Genomic DNA, 20,726 nt, shown 5'->3' on the forward strand with positions numbered 1-20,726 from the left:
AATTACACTTTCAGACTATCTTAATGGATTATGAAAATTAATAAGACCTTACCAACAGATAATTAGGAGGCATAAGGACCAGAGCTGGCCAGACGAGGCACAGCAGATTACCTCTGATGGAAGTAGAAGGGCAGATTAGTCCAGTGTGTGAGCAATAGCTGCAGATTTTCTGGAACCAAGCTCTTAATTGGTAGATTCAGATAAGGGAAAGGCCTACTCCTTCTGAACGGTTTCAGAAAAGAGGCTCTTTTGGTCAAATTAAGTTCCCTTCCAATTAGGAGTTTAATCATTAGGACTCTAAACTGTGTTTTGCATGCCTATACGCTCTCATAGGCTCATAAACAGGGCTAATGATGTCTACTAGGACCTGATCTGAGATGGAGGGTGTAAAATGCTACCCCCTGCTGGTATTTATGCTGGCCCCAATCTAAATATTATGCTCCATCAATGGACTTTCTATCCAAGGTCATGAAAGTTCACTTTTTCTGGGCTTGTGACGATGTGAAATAAAGTGCTATCAGTGGTTGTGAACAAAGGATTTCTCCTGCTTGGAATTGGTCCGACTCCTCCAGAAGCAACGGTTTTCCTCAAGGTTAGCTCGCTGAACTTTGCGGTTCACGTGTCTTCGGTGTTGCCCTCCACACAAGTCAGATTTCCAACTGATGTTTAACAAAAGAGAGTGGAAGAAAACACTTCTGGTTCTAAAGGTAGATTCACTTTTCATAGTTCTTTGTCAATTACTTAATGGGCTCACTTGGTTCATTTTGTGTCATATTTTACAGGGAACGCATTTTCATTTCCACAGTACTGAAAGCCAAAAAGGTATCGAAGCCAACAACACCTCTTTTTAGTGCCAGGACCTCCTGAGGAGGCTTGACCCACAGTTAAGGAAACTAATTGTTGTACAAGTACTGCCAAAATAGTATTAGCTCTGTAAATTAGAATAAAGTGCCGACTTTCAGCGTTTTACGACAACAAAGAGGAAATACTGGCACACTTTTTACTCCCCGTTTTTTCTTTCCTTGCTGCAAAGTTATCAAGTGATGGAGTTGCTTGTTGTTTTGTTAGTATTTGCTGGAAAATGTGAAGATTTCTGCCACTTTTCAAATTCAAAGGCTTGTGCTGCCTTAAGACGCCACCCTGAACACACGTTCTGACCTTTCATTCATGCGCAGGGTGAAGTGAGGCAAGCAGGACGCCATTTCTGGAGGGAAAGACATGACGGCAGAGGCAGGGCTACTGTGCAATCAGTCTTACATTTACACTGAAAGCGAGTATTCTATCATTTCCATCTGATATCGCTTCCATTGTGCAGATAAATGGAGGAAAAATAAATTGTTGCAGGTTGAATAACATTGTATTTCTTTAAACCACACCACTACATCATCTTCGCCTTTCTTTTTAACACAAACCAGGACACTTTAGCAACTGAAAACGAGGGTGAGGATTAACCTGAATCTGTAACAAAGGGCGAGGGTAGTGGACGAGTCTGGCTATACGAAGGAAATCCTGTTGGGAAAGCCTCCATAAGAGCATGCTTGTCACAGGGCAACTCCACACTGATGCAGACAGGGCTGGGTAAACACATCCTGGTCAGCGAATCCACACGAGACTCTGGGGACACCTGCCTGCAATCCCAGCATGAAAAACTCTGCTACACCGTTTAGACGTGCTATAAACAAGCAGGACGAGGTTTGCCTGCTCCACTTAGAGGCTCAGGGATACAGACCGACTGAAAATAGAGGTCGAGGACAAATACCAACGAAACACAGCAGGAAAGGAAGCCTCACCTTGCTTTCATTTTGCATTATTAGCAAATCAATGTTGTGTTGATTAAGCATCGATTTCAAGGTGAGTGTTTGTGAGAGCAGCGACGGATAAGAACAAAATAAAGGAAGAGGAACATCCTCGATACATAAACAATCTCAGATTCTAAATCTAAGCAAGGATATGACTCATGAATCTGCTGTCAAAGAAGGCTGGCTGTTTAAATGATTAATTAATGAGCATTGCGCTGGCTTTGAGTGACACATCTGTGATGTTTAAGATTGACACATATGCACTTTATGAAGTGGATATCAAACAAAAAACAAGTCTTTTTTAAATGTGCTGTGCATATTTTCACTAGTCCCTCAGTTGTCAGAAGGCGATATTAAAGAGGTGATGTCAGGAGGACAGGCACGACACGCTGGAAGATGGGACAGCCTGTGCAGAAGGTGTGATGTCACGTCAAAGGCTGTAGGTGTCCTCAGGTAGCTCCCCCAGCAGTTCATCCAGGTCATCGTCTGCACAGACAGGTAATAAGTGATCAACTCTTCCAGACAAACAATTAGACAAAGTAGGACAGCTGCTGACGTCACTTTGAGCTCTGGGGTACTTTAACAAGGATTTGATCACTTAATTTACTGAGAATCAGCATTTTACCCGTATAATTAACTACAGATTAATCAATACTTAATATATTAAAGCTCTATTTGAGACTCAGAAAAGACTTCTGTACGCGACCAGATGAGCTACAGAGGCTCCAGGGTCAAAGCCCACATCGCAGTGGTGTTGTGCAGTAAATGGACAGCATATAGTAGAGCACCTTAATCCACTTTTACTGCTCATTCGCGTGTGTCAGTGTTGGCGAGCTGCCGTGACCATTGGAGGTCCGACCATCAGAAGCAGTTCAGTTTGGATCCCAGATAGCTCAAGGACAAAAGGCAACCGGAGCAAATCTTTCGCATCATTTCTTGTTATTCTGACTTTTTTTGTGCTACTCCGCATGTGTCTGAGAAACTCAGCAACCGGACAGATACCTCAGACTGAAAAATGGTTCACCCAAAGATAAAACCACCCAAACACGAGCTGAGCGGTGTCGTATGTGCAGTCCAGTGCAACCAGGACAGCACAGACATTTGATTTGGGGAAACTAAACAACCACTTCACGCTTATGGCACAACACAGGAGAGCAAAGTCCTCAGATAACACACAGCGGTCCACTCTCATGAGGACAGGGACCTCCAAATTTGAACAGAGGAGATGAAGCCCCACAAGTCAGACCTGAGGACGCCTTTCCCTTGAGATGAAACATCTTCGAGAACAAAGGCTAGTCCAGCTGTCTTCTGTTCGAGCACTTTAACGTATGAACGTAACCCGGATGAATGAGGATCCACACCAACATGCAGGGTGTGAAACCAGGCAGCCATCCAGTACCTCGAGATGTCGAACATCACGGTCTGATCTATTTGTTCACATTTAGCTTAAAACAACATCTGTGACACATGTGGCCTGCAGGAATTCTCTGCAGTTCACAGAGTGTGACACCTGGAAGCTGTAACGCGTTGACGGGGTGCTTAAAACACCTCCCTGATGCACACATTTAGGAGTACTTCAGCTGCAGCTGGCAAGCAGTCAAATGAAGCCTCCGACTCCTCAGATGCAACCACATTTCCCTTCTAAGTCTAACATTTTCACCTTTCTGTGTTAGTATTTCATGTTCCATTAAAGTTTACATCAGGGAGTCGGATAATCTTTTATAATTTGCTGTTCTGATAGAGTTTGTCATGTTTACTGCAGCCAAACACTCAGGATGTGACTGGAATCACCCGACAAGCTTCATTACATAAGTTAAGCCTGACCTGCATCCCACTCTGTGTCCTGCGGTGGTGGATTCCCGGCACACTCTTGGGGGCCGCTGCTGGAGCCGAGCGATTTGTTGTCCTCAGCGTGAGTTTGAGCCCGAGGACCCACTTTTCCCTCATCGTCCTCTTCGTCAAACATCAGCTGCATGCGAGACACCGGCTCCCTGAGGGCGCAGGAAGCTCGAGCGGGTGATGCCAACATCGACTCCTGGGGAGGGACGAAAAGGCTTTAAAAGGCTAACATGACACGGTGGCAGAACATTTCTGGATGGGTTTGAATTTCACTGTGCTATTCGTGCCCTCAGGTGGAGCTCACCGGGTGAAGCAGAGTGGAGGACAGGCCGACTCCATCAGGGGAGTAAATTCTCAGCAGGTTGTTGGGCGTTACGTTCAGATAGTGGTTACGATGGGAGGGGGAAAACACACCCACCTGTTCTCACAAGCAAGATAAATAGATCAGTAAACACCACATGCACAGCTGGAGCTACTTTCTAAACACCATCAGGAAGCAGGTCTCACTTGTTTGAGCAGCAGCACAGCTCCAACCTTCAGCTCCTCCACTCTGTCCTCCAGGAGCTGCCGGTGGACAGTTCCCTGAATCTCCCCTGAGAGAGCAAGCAGCACACAAGCAGCACGTCAACCCCAACACCTACCAACATGTGTCAGGACGCTCCGAAAACATTTCTTTTTTAAACTCTCAGTTCTCATACTTTTTTTTTTTCCAGAAGTCCGACCACCAGCTGTCAGTGGAACATCACGAGCCCTCAGCAGGAGTTTAGAGGAAGTCAAAAGAAACCAGAACTGGCACGTGGCACCTCTAAAGCACTTCTTTATCAGCAACAATGTATGTGAAGCAGCTTGATCCTACATTCTTTATCAAACTTTTATCGTTTCTCAGACTTTAACGAATACAGACTGTATTTTGTGCACTCTTCTGGTCAAACGGTGCTTTGCGGTACATAAATCTGGGCTCCATCTGAGAGTATTTCAATAGCTTTAAAGTCTTGTTTCCTTTAATTTGTGAAGATGAAACTTCTGTCGTGAGAAAGCTAAATACATCAACTCCCCTAAAGTAAAAGTGTAAAATAGAAGAATAAACAAAAGTGGATGATCTGAAGAAGTTAAAACTCAACCAACTAAAACACCACTGCAGTCTAAACCCTCCCATTTAAAGACGCTCGTCAGAAGTCAGAGTTCTGAAGTCATGGTGGAAGATTTTGCAAAGACTGGGGACCTTACGGTGTCGCGGTTTACAGCTACAACTACATTCCTTTCCTTCTGTCTCACTCCTGGTGGAAATTCACAAGAAAAGAAACTACTGAAGAATGGATCAGAAAGAGAGGCAGACTTTCACCACAGCTGCCCTTGTGAGTGTGGTTTGTTCAGAATTAGAAGAAGAAGAGATGCAGCAGAATATGGACACGACCCCAGAACAGACCAGCGGGGCCCGACAACAACACAGAGAAATTGTTTCTCCTCTTACCAACACTTTGAAGCGTTTCACAATGTTTGCCGTCTATCTGACGCTCCACTTTGTTCCCGTTTGGGGCTGAAAATTGAACTCGTATTGCTTGTTGAAACAAGAACAACTTGACTAAATGAATGACAGGCTGCTGGGGAAGAGTTTGACACGCACCTCACATCGATGCACTGCTTGCACAGCTATAATGCACTCATGCACGCTTACCTTTACCGAACACAGTCAAAGAATGAATTCATCTGATCGATTGCATCTGAAAAGCAGGAGCAAGCATATGTCGAGCTCTGCTGGGAATAAAGCTGCAAAGCCTCCTGCAGGTGGGAGGCTCATTACTGAGAGGAAAGTCCCTCCTGGTGTCAGACGCATTTAATACCCACACACCACTGATGGCAATCTATTACAATTGAATCACTAATAAGCACTTAAGTCCACTGCTGAGAACAACATCCACTCCTGCTGATAATCAGCACACCACATGCGGCTGTGCTCGGGAGGCCATGGCAACCGACTCGACTCCGAGGCGGAGCAGAGAGGGGGCGAGGGCTTCAGACGGAGCGGGAGAGGAAACGAGCAGAGGGAGAAAAAGAGGCTCCCGCTGTAGGGATGAGACCTGTGTGAACTGAACTGAGGGTGCATTGCATGTACCCGTGTGTGCGTAGTCAAGTATGTAACAGTGGCTGAACGCTGTCACCCCACGCAGAGCGAGGCGAGGCGAGGCGAGCAGATGTCAAGAAGAAGAAAACAGCTCACTGCTCTCCCACCAGCTCCAGTCTCTTTTATTCACCAGCACCTTTTATTTCACCCACAACTTAATGGAGTCTGGATCGTTTCTCCAAAACTGTGTTACGATGTCACATTTCAACCACAAACCGCTGCATTTGGTTCATCACTGCGTGTGTGTGCTACCTGTCGGGTCCCTGAACACAGCCTTGGCGTCCGCATGCGTGTGGATGATGCTCTTCAGAAGCACAGCCATGTTGGGCACTTTGTTTCTGGACAGTTGTTTCAGTGCAGCCTGAATGGAGGAAGAAAAACCCAAAACCATCACTTTCTTTTTGTTTTTGTCTTGTTAACCCGTATTCAGTCAATTTGCTCTATTTACAGTGAGAAATATTTAGAAATAGAGCAAAGACACCACATCGGATCTTAAGTCTGTCAAAAACTGTCAGTGTTTTCCCACAATTGTAGGAAGGTAAAGTGTAATTTACATTTTCTTCAGTTCAAGTGGATACCTTGAGTCCTGTACAGTGAATGTACACTGGGAAAAGGGTGGTGCTCTGGTTAAACGGCCCGGTCGAGCTCCAACCATACCTCGACTCAGCTGTGCGTGTAACCATGCTGAATGACTTCTTTAGGCTCTGAACTGCGTTATCTACCACTCTGTGCACAATCTTATGCTTTCTTTAGGATTAGCTGTTTATATTGCAACAATTTCCTTTCCCTTAAGCATTAATAAAATAATTTCTATTCAAATCTAAAAGGTGCAATGAGAAGATGGGCAGGCAGAGCTCCAGCTGCACTAAATGTGGCGAGTCCCCATAGGAGCCTTTATTGACCTTTTCAGGTGGGGACTTTAGTCAGTTAAGCCAAGACAACCAAAGACTTGGACTCCCACTGCAGGAAAAGTGGGATCTTTATTACATTCATTACTACACCAGCCATGAAATTCAGCAAATTACAAGCCAGTAGTGTGGTGACCTGACTCAATATTTCTATAACCACGAATGTTTCACAGGAACAGCTACAGTTTCATTCATTTAAGATCAACTGTGAGATGCTTAGTAAAACGGACACCTGCTGCTTTAAAAGCAAACTCACCTCCTAATTTACTGAGGTCTCCATCCACCTACAGGATATCTAAACACCCGACCTTGGACCTTCCTCCTCTCAGTGCGAACATGAAGCCATGAGGACGTACTGATGCAAATAAACAAGTGCTGGATTTAATGCTGGGATCAACCTTTCTTTCCACTGCATCAGATTTAATGTGTTCAGGCCGTGTGCTAATTAGTTTATTCATGCCGATGAGGATTTTTGGGAAGCTGATGTTCATGTGAACAGCTTAACCTGAATGAGCTAAGCCAGCATCCTGCCAGTGTGAATGGAAGCAGGAAAAGGGCAAACAGCAGAGACCAACATGTGCAAGCACTTAAAACTAATTTAAAGGCCGCCTTCAAACACAGAGAGAGCAAAACAACGGCCCAGTCTCCATTAGTGTGATTGATGAGTGACCGTACTGTTTATCATCACAAACACCCCCAGCGTTGCGTCGTCGTTTGTCCTGATTATGCCAATAGACCTCCAGCAGCCTCACAGGCTGGGATAATGGAGGATGAATCATTTTTAAAAACTGCTTGACCTAAATGTCATTGCACACACAACAGTGTTTACTGTCGCCACAGTGTGAGGAAAAGCTTCTCTGTTTGCAGTTGTGATCGTGGGAGCTTACCTTCCGGAGCACCATGATCACGCTGTAGGTGTGCAGGAAGCAGGACGGATTCCTCTCATCCAGACCCATCTCTGCCTTCATCGCCGCCCAGGCACCGCTGCTGAACTCATCTTCCTCAGTCTGTGAGCTGGAGCCCTTTAAGATAAAGTCACAGCATTTGACAGCATTATATTGTTACTTTCAGTTAAAGGGTGAAGGTGTGCTGACCAAATCTGTGAAACTGCACCCTTCTTACAGGGAAACCAAGCCAAAACTTTAGATCTGCACCTCTTTGTTCCATCCCAGACGAGTTGACCAATTATCTGAGAACTTGATTAAAGATTGCTTGGCACCAAAGCCAAAATCTGATTGTGCCAAACTACATTCTGTTGTTTTGTCTAAAGTTTGTTGGCAAAGCATCAGCGCCACTCAATCCAAGCCTGAGCCAAAGGGACTGAGATTCTAACTTCACATCAAATGTTTGGGCAACAGATAGGAATCAGGCCCGGTTCCTGCGTTTTGTCCTCTTGGCCATTTTATGATGGTTTAGTTAAAGCTGAGTCACCTACAAATTTGGCTGAATATAAAAATGAGGTATCATCATCGTCATCATCAGTCTGTAGCTGTGAAACATGAGAACAAAAGCGAGTCCCGTCCCTGTTTGTGGCAGAGCTCTGCATTGGAGCGGGCGGTTTTAAGATCCCGGGGGCGCCTAAAAATAGACAGCGGGTCCCGAGATTGTGGGTAGGCTGGAGAGTGCAACCGAGGCTGGTAATAAAGTATGAAACTAAAGAAATGAAAAATCAGATATGTGGAAAAGCTGTAAAACGGTTGCTTATCCCATTAGTTTTTGGCCTCAGTTTACACGAGTATTTGGGATTCAAAGCTAAGCTTTTTATTTATTCTGCTCTCGTTCTACTGAAATAAAACAGTTAGTGCATATAAACTTAGTTAATCATATAAGATATCAATTAATAGGTGTGTGGGAGCAGGATTAAAGAAACAGCCCCGCGCAGGGCTGGAGTTTGTGGGTCCAAACTTTACAGAGACGCAAGCTTCAGATCATTAATAATCGACTGAGTCTCCAAACCAGGAGAATTTGCACCTTATAAAACTTTCATCCTGCACACTATACAACACCGATCTACACCCGCCACGAGGTCAACCCTAACATTGAAATTCTAACCGAGTCACATTCAATTTATTATTTTGAGCCAGTTCATAACAGCACAACACGTTCAAAACTCATGTCAGAGCCGTTTCTACTGCTCCAAAGGCGCCAAAAACTCGCCCACATGACTGGCTGCACACTGTAGGGACGGTTGCCGTTTTTAAAGCCACTTTCACAGCATCTGCTACTTTTAAAAGGCACGACAATGTTAAACGTGAGAGAAGCACCCCCACCTTCAAGTTCAGCCATAAATGATCCCTCATGTGGAAATGACTCAGTGACACCAGCAGCCATGTTGGACTCAATCACAGACTTCATAGCTCTCAGTTACGGATCCTGGTCTGCACTAAAGCTGCAGCAAAAAAGCCTTATCCGGACTTTTCTAGTCAATACTGAGATTGCAGCAATTTAACTTCTATTTTCCGCTCCTTGAAAACAGAACTGACAGCATCTTTCTTTCTTCTTCTGACACACTGCATGACAACAGCTGTTTTAGCTTCATTAAATGTGCAGCTGCTAATCCTTTGTCATGAAATACCTGCAAACATGAAGGCACACGTTCTCTCCTCTCAAATCTAACTCTGTGCTTCAGGAGGAGAGTTTCTCAAAGTGCTCTGAGTGACTGGAAGGATAGAGGGTACTGGGTGCTATGCTGTGAGAGAGCACCCGCTACCACTGATGATAAACATCATATGTGAGAACTCTCACAGCAACGCCACTCATGCAGTTGATCTTCTGTTTCTGAGCGACTTCCTGGGGTCTAATACAGGGAATAATTCAGAATTAATAAGACAGTCAGCACAGAATTAACTGTCAAGTCGGTTTTTAAGTAAGATTTCCAATAACTCGCTGGTTACATTTTCTCAAGTGGAAATATCTGGACAGTTTAATGTTATTAGATGTCGATCTGTGACCTGAAGAAAGAAAAAAAGGGCTCAGGAGAACTGTTTCCACCTTTCTAAGATGGGGTAGACCAAACTATCCATCAATCTGGAAAAGAAGCACCGAATAACGAGTGTGGAATTAATCACTGGAGTTCTGCTGGATGTGTTCTGGGAGGATTGTCGTCTCTGTGTTTTTTATTACCTGACTTGGCAGTCGAGCCACAACCCCGTGAGCAGGAGTCTGAGGAACAGAAACCACGATCTCATCCAGGTTCTGACCCTGCGGCTGAAACACAAGACTGAAATCAGAATGTGACACCACAGTGGAAAAACAAGCGCACAACAGAGATTTCTTTTGCACTTAGTCCATTAGAGCTCAGCCAGAAAAGCAGCTGCACTAACTCTAACCAGAGTGACTACACGTGATCGGACTGCTCTGTGCTGCAGGAATCTAACCTGCTGTGGCAGAAGTCCTGCAGGACCAGGGAAGCGCCGTGTCCTGGGCTGGTGAGAGTCAGAGCGAGGCCTCTTCTTTGGAAGCTTATTGGAGGCAGAAACCAGCTGGACCAGACGATTGGTGAGGACCGGTGTGTGCAGGGGGTGAGGGCTCATAGCAGACGAGCTAACAGAGGGGGGTGGTGCTGGGGGCACTGTCTCAAAACAGCTGCGGGCCTGAGGGGAAGCCCGTGGAGTTGCCCATGGTTTCTGTGGCTGCTGAGGATTGTTAAAAGTCCTGGTAAAGCTGCTAGAAGCAGGAGAGGTTGCCGAGAGGCCAGGGAAAACACCCGGACTCTGTGGAGGAGCTGGGGGGAAAGCAGGACGAGGAGGTGCATTATAACTAGATGAGACAGAAGTCTTGTATGCATTACTGAGTTCCCTAAGGGTCCGATTAGGCAGTGTTTGACCTCTACTGGTCGAGGGTCGCAGTGTTTTGGCTGAAGACGAGGGCTCAGCTGTCGCTGCAGATGGAGTGTGAGCAGCAGGTTTACAGAGTTGCCCCATTTGGCTGTCACACTCATCCAAGTCTGCCAGGTCAACATCCCAATCATCGAAGTCGTCCTGAGCCACACAGGGCTTCATCGGCCCCTTAGTGTTGGTATGACTCTGCTGTTGTGCCACATTTGGCTGAGAGCTATTCAGCGTGGGAGGAGGACAGGACTGAGGCTGAGCAGAGGAGGAGAGCTGCCTCAAACCCACAGCAACAGTTTGTGCGGCAGCGCTCTGCGTGCTCCCTCTTGATGTTGTGCCATTGCACAGGCTGGCTGATCTCTCTCCAGTCTGCTGATGGCTAATTTTCTCTGGCTCTCTGTGAGCAACAGGGGAAGCCCGCAGAGCGCAGGATGACACAGCAGCTGCTACACTGGCTGGTCCAGAAGCTGAGCAGGCAGTCCAGTCTGTCCCGAGAACATCCTGCAAAAACACACACACACATGCACGCGCACGCACAGGAAGACGTTCTCATTAAGATACAAAATAGGAGCGTCCTACACTGACAGTCAAGAGAAAACTGAATCAGGTGTGTTAAAATCAAAGTCACCTCATCATCAAAGTCTTCGCCGATGCTGAACAGGCCACTCAGTTTGCACGTCTGTAACAGAAGTAACAACCCACCAGTGAAATGTCTCCACTCCGTAAGCACGAACACACGACCAGATCCCGTTTTGAATAAATAAAAATGGCAAAAAACACTTGAAAAAGTGTGTTGCCTTGAGTGTCCAGCTAAAATTTGTAAGCTAAGTTAGCTTAAGCCACTGCCAGTTTGCTGCTTAGACTTACTTACCATTGCAATCAAGGGATATCGCCAGGAAAACCGTATTTGATCAGTTTAGACAAATACACCAAACTAATATTGAATGCCATTCAGTAACTGTGTCTAATGAAAGTCACTGTCTTTTCGAAAACCCCCGCACTGACAGACAAACACGACCACCAAAAGGGCAACTTTTTCTTGGGTACGCTGCTGTTTGGTACCGCGCCGTCACGTTCAAATACGACGTAATGGCGTAGGGCGTGTTTACGCAAAGAGCGTTGAAGCAAAGCAAGATGCTTCACTCCCCATCACAGTCAAAGTAGTTTTGTTTTGGTTAGTTTTGGCAAAGAAACACAACGATCTTTTAAATTGTCAGTCAAATTACCTATAAAATTGACACGTTAATAAATAAAGTGAAAAATTAAGGCAACATGAGTGAGAAGCCATGTTGCCTTAATTTGCAGAGAACTGCAAATTTGAACATTTGCAGTTAACATAACATCTGCCATTTCAGAGAAAAGATCATACTATTCAGTCTGATTGACTAGTGAATTGATTAGACCAGTTAGCCTCAAACTTAACCATTTAACCTAAATCTAAAATATGATGAGTATAATAGTCTTTAGTGTAGAATTAAACAGCATTTTCTTCTCTTTCTGTGTTTGTTTTTCTCATTCTTATTTAGAAATACATAGAAACGCGCATTTGGGAATTTATTTTCCCTTTAAGTAGATATTGTGTTGCCCCCAAAAACTGCGTCCTGAAGCACATGAGTTATGATTATATAACGGTTCTCTCTAAACTAGATATTATCATCTTGACATATTTTCTTTCTTGTTGTTTTATTCAATTGCTATGTGTAATGAACTTCGAGTGAATGCTGCCATCTAGTGGCTGCAGGAGCTCGGACGCGTATCAGGTCGGCTGAGTATCAGCTTGCATTCTGATCTATTAATATCTAGAGTTGGACTTGTATTTGAGCAACGAACTTGTGACTGTGTTCACAAAGAAAGGACATTTGATTTGGAGGTCTCTTCATATATCAAAATGGACATTAGACAGATCCCAGTTATGAATGTTTATACTTGACCACTGCTTGGATCCCTTTTAACTCAAGGCATTTCCAGTAAAGGGTGAGTAAAAGCAGAGTGTAAGTAGGAGTGGTAAGAGGCTTAAGGGAATTAAACATGTGGACATGAGCTGAGATGAAATGCCATAAAACTTTAAACCTGTGTTTATCTATCAAGCTGACAAAGATTTAACTTCTGTAGCGCTGACTTGAAGGTTTCATGTCGAAGAACACATTTCCGTTCACCTCTACCTCACTACGCTCTCTGAGAGTGGAGCAGGAGTTTCAAGAGTGGGAGGATGCACGGCGAGCTTTAGCTCAGAGGAGAGCCATGACCAGGGCCCCGCTGCCTCGGGCCCCCAGGCCTCCGCCCAGGCAGCAGCCCCTTCAGGAGGTTCGAGCCCCTCCACCACAGCTCCGCTGCAGAGACACGGCCATCCACAACACCTTCATGTGTGGGGACATGAAAGGAGTGTATGCTGTACTTAAGGACTCTGCAATGGTCAACGCCCTGATGGAGACGGTGCATGAGGAGATGGTGTGGGCTCCAGAGATGGGTATGACTTCAAAGACTTTTACAATCTGGCTCTGATGCCATTGACACTCTAACGCCTCTCCGTTTCCCTGACAGGTATGTGGACGCTGAGCTCCAAGGTGAAACAAACCTCAGCTCTACGTCTGGCTGCCAGCCGAGGACACTCGGCATGTGTGGAGGAGCTGCTGTTTCGTGGAGCTGAGGTAAACGACGACCCTGGAGGTAGCACTGCCCTCCATGATGCCTGCACAGGCGGTCATTCTGTTTGTGTCCAGCTGCTGCTGACTCATGGAGCAGATCCTGAACTGTTGGCAGCAGATGGCAGCGCCCCTCTTCACCTCTGTACCTCTGCACAGTCATTCCAGTGAGTGGAAAAGGACATGAAAACAAGAGTTGTTACTGTATTTTCTACCAACCCCATTTCCTCACGGGGGGGGGGGGGTAGAAGCTGTGTTTCATGTTAATATTCACTTAAAGTTAAAAGAAATACATGTAAGAAATTATTATGAAGAACACTTTTAATTCCATGAAAAAAAGGGCCAAAAACAGTTACTTTAAATTTTAAAAATGATCTCAGACAAAAAGGCTTTATACAAAACCGGATATTTTTTCTGTCCAGATGTTGATGCTGGTACATGTGATGATCAGAATTTCAATATTTCTTTCAAGCTGTGCTGAGCTGATTTTGGAAGGAGGTGCAGATGTTAATGTGAGGTCCAGGGAGTCAAGACTCACACCTCTGCATGTTGCTGCTCGGCTAGGCCTGGAGGAGCACGTGGAGCTCTTCCTCAGCCACGGAGCAGATGTTCTAGCCACAAATCGAGAGGGTGAGACACCTCTGAATGCGTCATGCTCTGGAGCAGAAAGGCCATCCGAGGCGGGGCGGTACCTCCGTGTGATCCAGAAGCTGCTGGATGCAGGCGCTGACCCCCGAACTGCTGGTAGGAAGCAGCACACCCCGCTGCACAACGCCTGTGCAAACTGCAGCTCCAGGATTGTAGATGTCCTCCTGCAGCACGGAGCAAAGCCTGATGTTGTCAACTGTGCGGGATACACACCACTGGATTGTTTGTTGCAGGTAGTGGACAGTGGCCAGGTGAAAAAGTTCAGGCACCATACAGAGAGATACATTTCAGTTCAGATATTTAGATAAACTTTGTTCTGCTTGGTCCTTAAGGTGGTGGAGGATTACCCAAACCAACAACCTGAGGCGATAGCACAGTCACTTCTGAACCATGGAGCATTACCTGTTCCACCAAAGGTTGGAACAAACTGCCACTCTGAGAGATTACAAACAAAAACAGAGAATTCTTTGAATGATGGGACTTTATTCCACGCGGTTCTCCCTACAGATGCTGAAGCAGTGCATCCTTTCTCCTGCCATCCTGGAGGTGATGCTGAACTCGTACACGTCTGTGCCTCCCTGTGAATGGATGGATTCCCTGTCTGCTGAGATGTTTGAGGTGAGCTTTCTGCAGTGCTGAATCACCTCTCTTCCCCTTGTTTACCCTCCACGCTGTAATCTGTGTGTTTCTGCTTCCCAGCCTCAGGACCACCGGTCGTTCTTCCTCCTGGTGCGTCAGCAGAGCGGTCAGCCGCGCTCTCTGCAGCATCTCTGTCGATGGGCTTTACGTCAGCATTTAGGAGCCCAGTGTCACTCGGCAGTCAATAAACTGGACATTCCCAACTCAGTCAGGGATTATCTGCTGCTGCGTAATGACGGGACGCTCCAATGAATTTATTTTTAACAATGTGGTGACTCATCTAACATGAATTTGAGATTTCAACAACACGTTAAACTAGCATTTATTTTTGTCAACTTTTGTTTCTTTAAATTTATTCAATATTCTCCTGTCAGATTATTCTTTATTTGCTGTTGGTTGTTACTGTTTTACCACTAATTTCAGCAGCATTGTGTTAGCATAAAACTGTCCTCTCCTTTAAATGACATTACCATACTATTTGCAGAAACATCATGCCATGTGTCAGATGTGTTGCTTTATATTTGGTGCATTATGTTTTTGTCATTTCACATTTTCCATACAAAGAAATAAATGTGTCAAAAAGTTCAAAACATACCTGTAAAATTAACCATGAACTGCACTTCTAAATCCCCTAAAAACTCACATTCTCATGGCCTCACAACAGCTTGGATGTGACAAAACAGCTATTTGCTCACGCAGTGAATGGGGATGTATGAATGTGCTAAAATGGAGGAGGAGTTTCTGATACAGTTTTCCAGACAACAGACAGGTGACTGTGAGCATGAAGCTGTACCAGATAAGAGCTGGTTTCCACTTAGATATGAGCCAAGCAATAATAAACTGTTAAACCAGCTGTCTCCTTACTATGGTTAGGAGGCAAGGTGTCTGAAAAGGTAACAATCCCTCTGATCATGTAAAAAATGTGACCTACACATACCAGAGTAGCTTATGGTGTTCCGTAGGGTTCTGTACTGAGACCAGTTCTGTTCACTCCATACATACTTTTTTTGTGCGTGAGGAAACATGAAGTACAGTATCATTCCCACGCTGATGACATCCAGCTCTATTTATCTTTGAAACCCTGAGTAAACTAATCAGTTAATGAAGTTACATAAAAGCCTTTTTGGCCTCCAAAAAGCAAAGTAAAAGTCATTATCTTTGGTCCTAAAGACCTCAGAGAGTAACAGTTGAACCTCATAGTAACTCTGGATGGCATTGCATTGGCTTCCAATGCTACTGTTAGGAACTTTAGAGTCACTTTTGACAAGGATTTATCTTTCAATTCCATATCAACTAAGTCTCCAGAGCAGCTTTAAGGCCATTTTAGCTGGGTTTACAAATCATTCCCTGAAAATCACTCTGCTGATCCATCACATATCTCCTGTTTTAATCTCTCCACAATGGCTTCCTGTAAATCCTCCTTATCACGTAGAAAGCAACTAATAAGATAGCTCCTTGTTATCTTGACAGTCTCATTGTCCCAGTTTCCCCCCACATGAGCTGTTTGCTCTCAGAATGAAGGTGTGGTTGTGGGTCGCAGAGTTTCCAGGACCACAGTGAGAGGCAGAGCTTTTAGTTTTCAGGCTCTTCAGGCTCTGGTTCCTGTTGAACCAGCTGTCAGTTTCTGTACAGACTGCAGACACCTTCTCTTCTTTTAAGTTTCAGACTAAACTGTCTGTTTAAATATGTTAGTTTTTATCTTCTTCTTGTCAATGTTTTTTACTTTTTGCCTTTATTGCTATTCATGTTAATATTTGCTGGTATTTGCTAACTGATCCATATCAGTTTGCCTTATGATCCACGGTGGAGGCCTCCGCCATAATGCTCCACACAGCTCTAAACCTCCTGAGGCCTCCTTCGGACTTTAGACCGCTCGGTCCTACCTCACCTACACTATCATCAAATTTGCTGATTGCACCGTTGTTACTGAGTTCAGCCCACAGGGATGAAGTGCTCAAACCATCAGTCTGCTGTTTAGAAAACCACACTCCACTGAACACTAAAAAACAGGAGAACACATTTTTGATTAACTGACCAAACTTCGCTGCCCTCTTCTTCAATGATGACCACGTTGCAAGATACACTTCCTTCAAGTTCCTTGGCATCCTCCTCTCTTGGATGGAAAACACCACAGCCGTCCTTAAAAAAAGCACAGCAGCGGCTGCACATCCTGAGTGCTTCGGAAAAACTACATAAAAGAGAAGCTACAGCGGGTCTTATAACACTCTTCTGCAGAGAGCATATTGACGCATTGCATGTGTGTGTGTACTCAGCAGCAGCAGACGGGAGAGTCTTGTGGCAGATTATAGACTCAAAAACCATCATTCTGCTCTATCTAGATGCCATCTCCGGTTCTTGCTGCCTCAGCAGGGCCAAAAACATCCTCAAAGACCCCTCACATCCAGCAAACAAGCTATTTGACCTGCTGCCCTCTGGAAGCTGTTACAGTTTAATCAGATCACATACTACCAGACTCACAAACATTTTTTTTTCCCCCTGGGACACATGCGCCTTAAACTCAGACTGTAACCTTTACTGACAACATTCACTGTGAAATTCTTCACCCCCAGCAACTACTTTCATTGTCCACAGATTTTTTTGTGCATTATCACAGGGCTGTGACTTCTTCTTCAACAGGTCAACAAGTCTGTGACCTTTCTATATATATATATATATATATATATTGTTTAATAGTCTGTGCTTCAATATCTTTCTAGTAGCCCTGCACTACATGGCATGAGCACCAAAACTTCTTTGTACCCTGTGCAATGACAATGGAGGCTATTCTGTTCTATTTAGTGTTGTAAATCATGTCCTTTCCTTCACACTTTTTTTAAATAGTTTTTAAGTAAATTGTATTTTCTCTGTGGCTTAACAAAATCCAACATCGACTATGTGTAAGTGTGCCTCTGAACAGATGAAAGTAACATGTCCATCGATGTTACGAAGTAAATCTGTAATTAAGAGGACTAACAGGCGTGTCCCGTTTCCACAACAACTGGCCCCACCCCTCACCAATTACGTCACGCCGCTGCACTGTGTTTATTATGTGGTTTTTGAGCAGCTGCTAACTAGCAATAAGCCTCCTCATTAAGTATGCGTTAAGTTAACCGCTGACAGGTAAGACCCTTCCAAATACGTGTCGTTTAAGACTTTTAGATGTTCACTCGACGCCTATTTTCAATGTGAAAACTGTTGCGACAAAACAAACCGAGCAATGCGGGTCGTAAACAGCCGAAGGTCGTTTTTCAGCTAGCTAGGTAAGCTAGCTTGAAAGCTAAGTTAGCTCGCCAGTAGAAGCATTAACTACAAGATGACAAGTTGGGAGATCAACAGGGTAGCTAACGACTGACGTGTGGTTAAGACTGATTATCGAGTGTAAGAAAAGTGACACGAGTGGACACTGTTGACAGTAGCTGAAACAGCTGTTGACCAGCACCGATAGCTGCGGATCATTATGGAGGGTGTCTTTTAGCCTAAATGTGACTTTTCTAAATTGATTAACTTAATTTCCGCCGCCTATATTAGTATCTAACACTTTGCTACCCCCAAACTTTGATTTAATGCCGTCATAGCGTATTTGTACCTCCAGGGGAAAACGAACGTTCCTCACTTTTCTAAGCTTTAGAAAATGTTTTGTGCAAAGAAGGATTTTCCGGATGTGTTGGATTTTTTATGTTTTTGATTGTTGAATTCTGCTGCCTAATTGTTCTTGTTTGAAAACAAAACAAAAATAAATATAAGCTTAGAATCAAAATGATGCAGATTTTGCTTTTTGGCCTTAAATTAACATATGCACATGGATGTGCAGTCAGTTGAATATAAGAATGGCCTTGAGATAAATAATTTGTCATTAAAAGTGTAAAAACAGAGGGCAATAGTGCTAAATGGTCATTAAAATGTTACATTTTTGTCAGTTAAGCAGTTGTGCAAGTCCTCTTGAGTTAAATTCATGACTTTGTGTTATGAAGAAGAGCTTCACCTGGTTCTCTTCTTGAATCTTTATGCATATGTTCTTGTATTCTGCAGGTTTGGTGGACAGAGATGGCAGTGTGTGCACTGACCATGCTGGATGGAATGGAGGAAGAGGTTATGGCAGCAGGGGGCTTGTTGCTCCTAGCCCTGGCCCTCGTCTTGGCTTGGCTGTCGACCCACGTGGTCGACAGGGGAGACCACATACTGGGTACCATCCTCACTGTGGGTGCTCACGCCTCCCTGATAGGACTGGGAAGCCACGACAGCTACAGTGGAGGACCTGCTAGTGCTGATGCCCCTGAGCAGCAGACGCCTTCACCTTCACAGGAGAACAAGCCGGATGACAGCGAGGTGGCGACGGAGAGAGCAGATGGTGAGGGGACAGGAGAGGAGGCTGAGGGGGTTTGGACAGATCTGCTGCTGGACATACAGAGCAAACAACCTCAGACTGGAAGGCTGCACAATTCTGAAGGAGAGGATGATGAAGCTGATGAGGAGGAGGAGGAGGATGATGATGATGATGTGGAGGAGGAGTTGAAGGTGGTAGAAGAAAAGCCTGTAATGCCTAAACCAGTTTTGACCACCACTACTACGTCCATCAGTGTCCGACTGAAGTTTTTGAATGACACAGAGGAGGTGGCTGTTGTAGAACCACAGGACACAGTGGGAATCCTGAAAAGGTTGGCAAAATAACCCCAAATATTCTTCAACAAAAAAGTTTAAAATCTGGGGAGGGGCTTATCTAATGTGTTGATCAGCATGACCATAAACAGATCATCTTAACTTGGACTGTAGTCAGTGTGCCTGTTGTGCAAAACTCAAACTGGACCAACGTTAAACGAAGTGTGCCGGCAGCGGTAAAGCTCACTGAACAAATTTGACGACAAAGAAATGTGGGGAATCTTCCTTGTTTGTTTAATTTGCTGATCCAATTGATAACAGGACCCCGGGTAGATTGCTTTGCTTCTGTCTAAATTAAACATGTCATGTGTTACTGTGAGGCCTACATACACTTGAAGTCAGATTTTAAAGTGAACAAAATGAACGGTTAATTGGTAAATTACAGCAACTGTGGATATATTGCACAGCTACAAGACAGATTTGGTTCTTTAAGTCCTGCGTAGAATTCAAATTAGCCTATTTCCCAAAATGTTAGCCTATTTCTTTTGATGTCTTAACTTCTCTTCTGTCTCCTGTTTCTGCTTTTGCAGCAAATGTTTCTCAGGTCGTGAGAATCAAATTAAATTAATCTACCAAGGCCAGTTGCTGCAGGATCCTAAGAGGACTCTGTTTTCCCTAAACATCACTGACAACAGCGTGATCCACTGCCACATCTCCCCAGCCCCGCAGGAAGCCAATCCAGAGGAGGGGGCAGGAGCAGAAACCAGGCCTGGGGTCTCCGGAGGATTCAGGGCTGCAGGTGTGGCTATTAACACCAGCAGCTTGGTGGTGCCTGTGTTTGTGGTAATACTGGCTGTGGTGTGGTACTTCCGTATCAACTACAGGCAGTTCTTCACTGCCCCTGCGACCATCTCCCTCGTGGGAGTCACTGTGTTCTTTAGCTTTCTGATATTTGGGATGCACAGCCGCTGAGAAGGCGGAGATGGGGCTTAAAGTTGATGCTGAATATTGTGAGGTGAAATGAAAAATAACTACAGCAGTGTGCGAGTTGGCTGAAAGAGACGGACTGATCCAGAAGCGTCTCGGGGCCAATGCTGCAGCTGAGCGAAGTGCGTTTGTGCATGTACCAAAAACAAAACAAAAAAGATTGTACAGCTTAAGTGCAGTAAATAATCTCCTGAGGGAATTTAACTGAGGCATTAAGCGTCTTTTCAAACACGACTAAGTGGTTAACACTTGACTTTACCTTCTCTCCTCTTTTGTTAAACATTCATGAGGTTTTCTTGTGCTTTATTCTCTTTTTTAATAGCACAGTTTCTTTGTTTTATGGGGGGAGGGGATAATATATAGATTTAATTATCTGAACTTATTTGGAAGCACTCGCTGTTGTGCTGCCTGTGCAAGTTTGACTCAAACATTTTATATTTAAATGAGTCAAACTCCATAAGCATATAGAAAATGTGCAAGGCTTGCTCTGTAGAAACAGGCTCATTTAAAAAAAAAAAAAAGATCTTAGACACAACTTGTCCTTTTGAGAAGACTGTAAATACATTGTGTATTTTCTGTAAATAAAACAATGCATCAGGTGAAGCTGCATTTGGCACTTAAGAGTTGGAGCGAGGGCATTTCCTCCTGATGATGCTGGACTGGTCTGGTTTCAGTTTTGTTTAATTAAAGCATTTCCAACCAAAGCGGTTTCACTG

General features: G+C 44.6%; 3 protein-coding genes across 4 annotated transcripts; 2 read left to right on the forward strand and 1 right to left on the reverse strand.

The window, feature by feature from the left end:
* Positions 1-1,780: 1,780 nt before the first annotated feature.
* On the reverse strand, positions 1,781-11,550 carry hrob (homologous recombination factor with OB-fold). The gene is made up of 10 exons (XM_072369246.1): positions 11,370-11,550; positions 11,127-11,177; positions 10,046-10,999; positions 9,792-9,875; positions 7,556-7,690; positions 6,013-6,121; positions 4,146-4,231; positions 3,943-4,056; positions 3,624-3,834; positions 1,781-2,285 (listed from the first exon to the last, which is right to left on the reverse strand). The coding sequence occupies exons 1-10, from the start codon at positions 11,370-11,372 to the stop codon at positions 2,230-2,232; spliced, it is 1,803 nt and encodes a 600-aa protein (XP_072225347.1). The 5' UTR covers positions 11,373-11,550; the 3' UTR covers positions 1,781-2,229.
* A 799-nt stretch (positions 11,551-12,349) lies between these two features.
* On the forward strand, positions 12,350-14,682 carry asb16 (ankyrin repeat and SOCS box containing 16). The gene is made up of 7 exons (XM_072369247.1): positions 12,350-12,472; positions 12,611-12,965; positions 13,040-13,307; positions 13,613-14,021; positions 14,121-14,204; positions 14,296-14,406; positions 14,494-14,682. The coding sequence occupies exons 2-7, from the start codon at positions 12,629-12,631 to the stop codon at positions 14,677-14,679; spliced, it is 1,395 nt and encodes a 464-aa protein (XP_072225348.1). The 5' UTR covers positions 12,350-12,472; positions 12,611-12,628; the 3' UTR covers positions 14,680-14,682.
* Positions 14,683-17,453: 2,771 nt separating this feature from the next.
* Positions 17,454-20,714, forward strand: tmub2 (transmembrane and ubiquitin-like domain containing 2). 2 transcript variants are annotated; one of them, XM_072368540.1, is made up of 3 exons: positions 17,454-17,547; positions 18,457-19,082; positions 19,614-20,714. In XM_072368540.1, exons 2-3 carry the CDS (start codon positions 18,472-18,474, stop codon positions 19,993-19,995), a joined length of 993 nt encoding a protein of 330 aa, XP_072224641.1. In that variant the 5' UTR covers positions 17,454-17,547; positions 18,457-18,471; the 3' UTR covers positions 19,996-20,714. The 2 variants fall into 2 exon arrangements, with proteins under 2 accessions (XP_072224641.1, XP_072224642.1); XM_072368541.1 differs by lacking the exon at positions 17,454-17,547 and adding an exon at positions 17,772-17,891.
* The last annotated feature ends 12 nt before the right edge of the window (positions 20,715-20,726 follow it).

The sequence above is a fragment of the Leuresthes tenuis genome, unplaced genomic scaffold, assembly GCF_036924035.1.
Source record: "Leuresthes tenuis unplaced genomic scaffold, fLeuTen1.0.hap1 SCAF_17, whole genome shotgun sequence".
NCBI lineage: Eukaryota > Metazoa > Chordata > Actinopteri > Atheriniformes > Atherinopsidae > Leuresthes > Leuresthes tenuis.

Coding starts and splice junctions, on each gene's coding strand:
- asb16 (XM_072369247.1), top strand. CDS start 12,629: ATGTCGAAGAACACATTTCCGTTCACCTCTACCTCACTACGCTCTCTG. Junction 14,022..14,120: donor CACTGGATTGTTTGTTGCAG/GTAGTGGACAGT, acceptor TTGGTCCTTAAG/GTGGTGGAGGATTACCCAAA. Junction 14,407..14,493: donor TGTCTGCTGAGATGTTTGAG/GTGAGCTTTCTG, acceptor TCCCAGCCTCAG/GACCACCGGTCGTTCTTCCT.
- tmub2 (XM_072368540.1), top strand. CDS start 18,472: ATGGCAGTGTGTGCACTGACCATGCTGGATGGAATGGAGGAAGAGGTT. Junction 19,083..19,613: donor ACAGTGGGAATCCTGAAAAG/GTTGGCAAAATA, acceptor CTGCTTTTGCAG/CAAATGTTTCTCAGGTCGTG.
- hrob (XM_072369246.1), bottom strand. Junction 6,122..7,555: donor TGATCATGGTGCTCCGGAAG/GTAAGCTCCCAC, acceptor TCCTCCATTCAG/GCTGCACTGAAACAACTGTC. Junction 4,057..4,145: donor CTGTGCTGCTGCTCAAACAA/GTGAGACCTGCT, acceptor TTGTGAGAACAG/GTGGGTGTGTTTTCCCCCTC.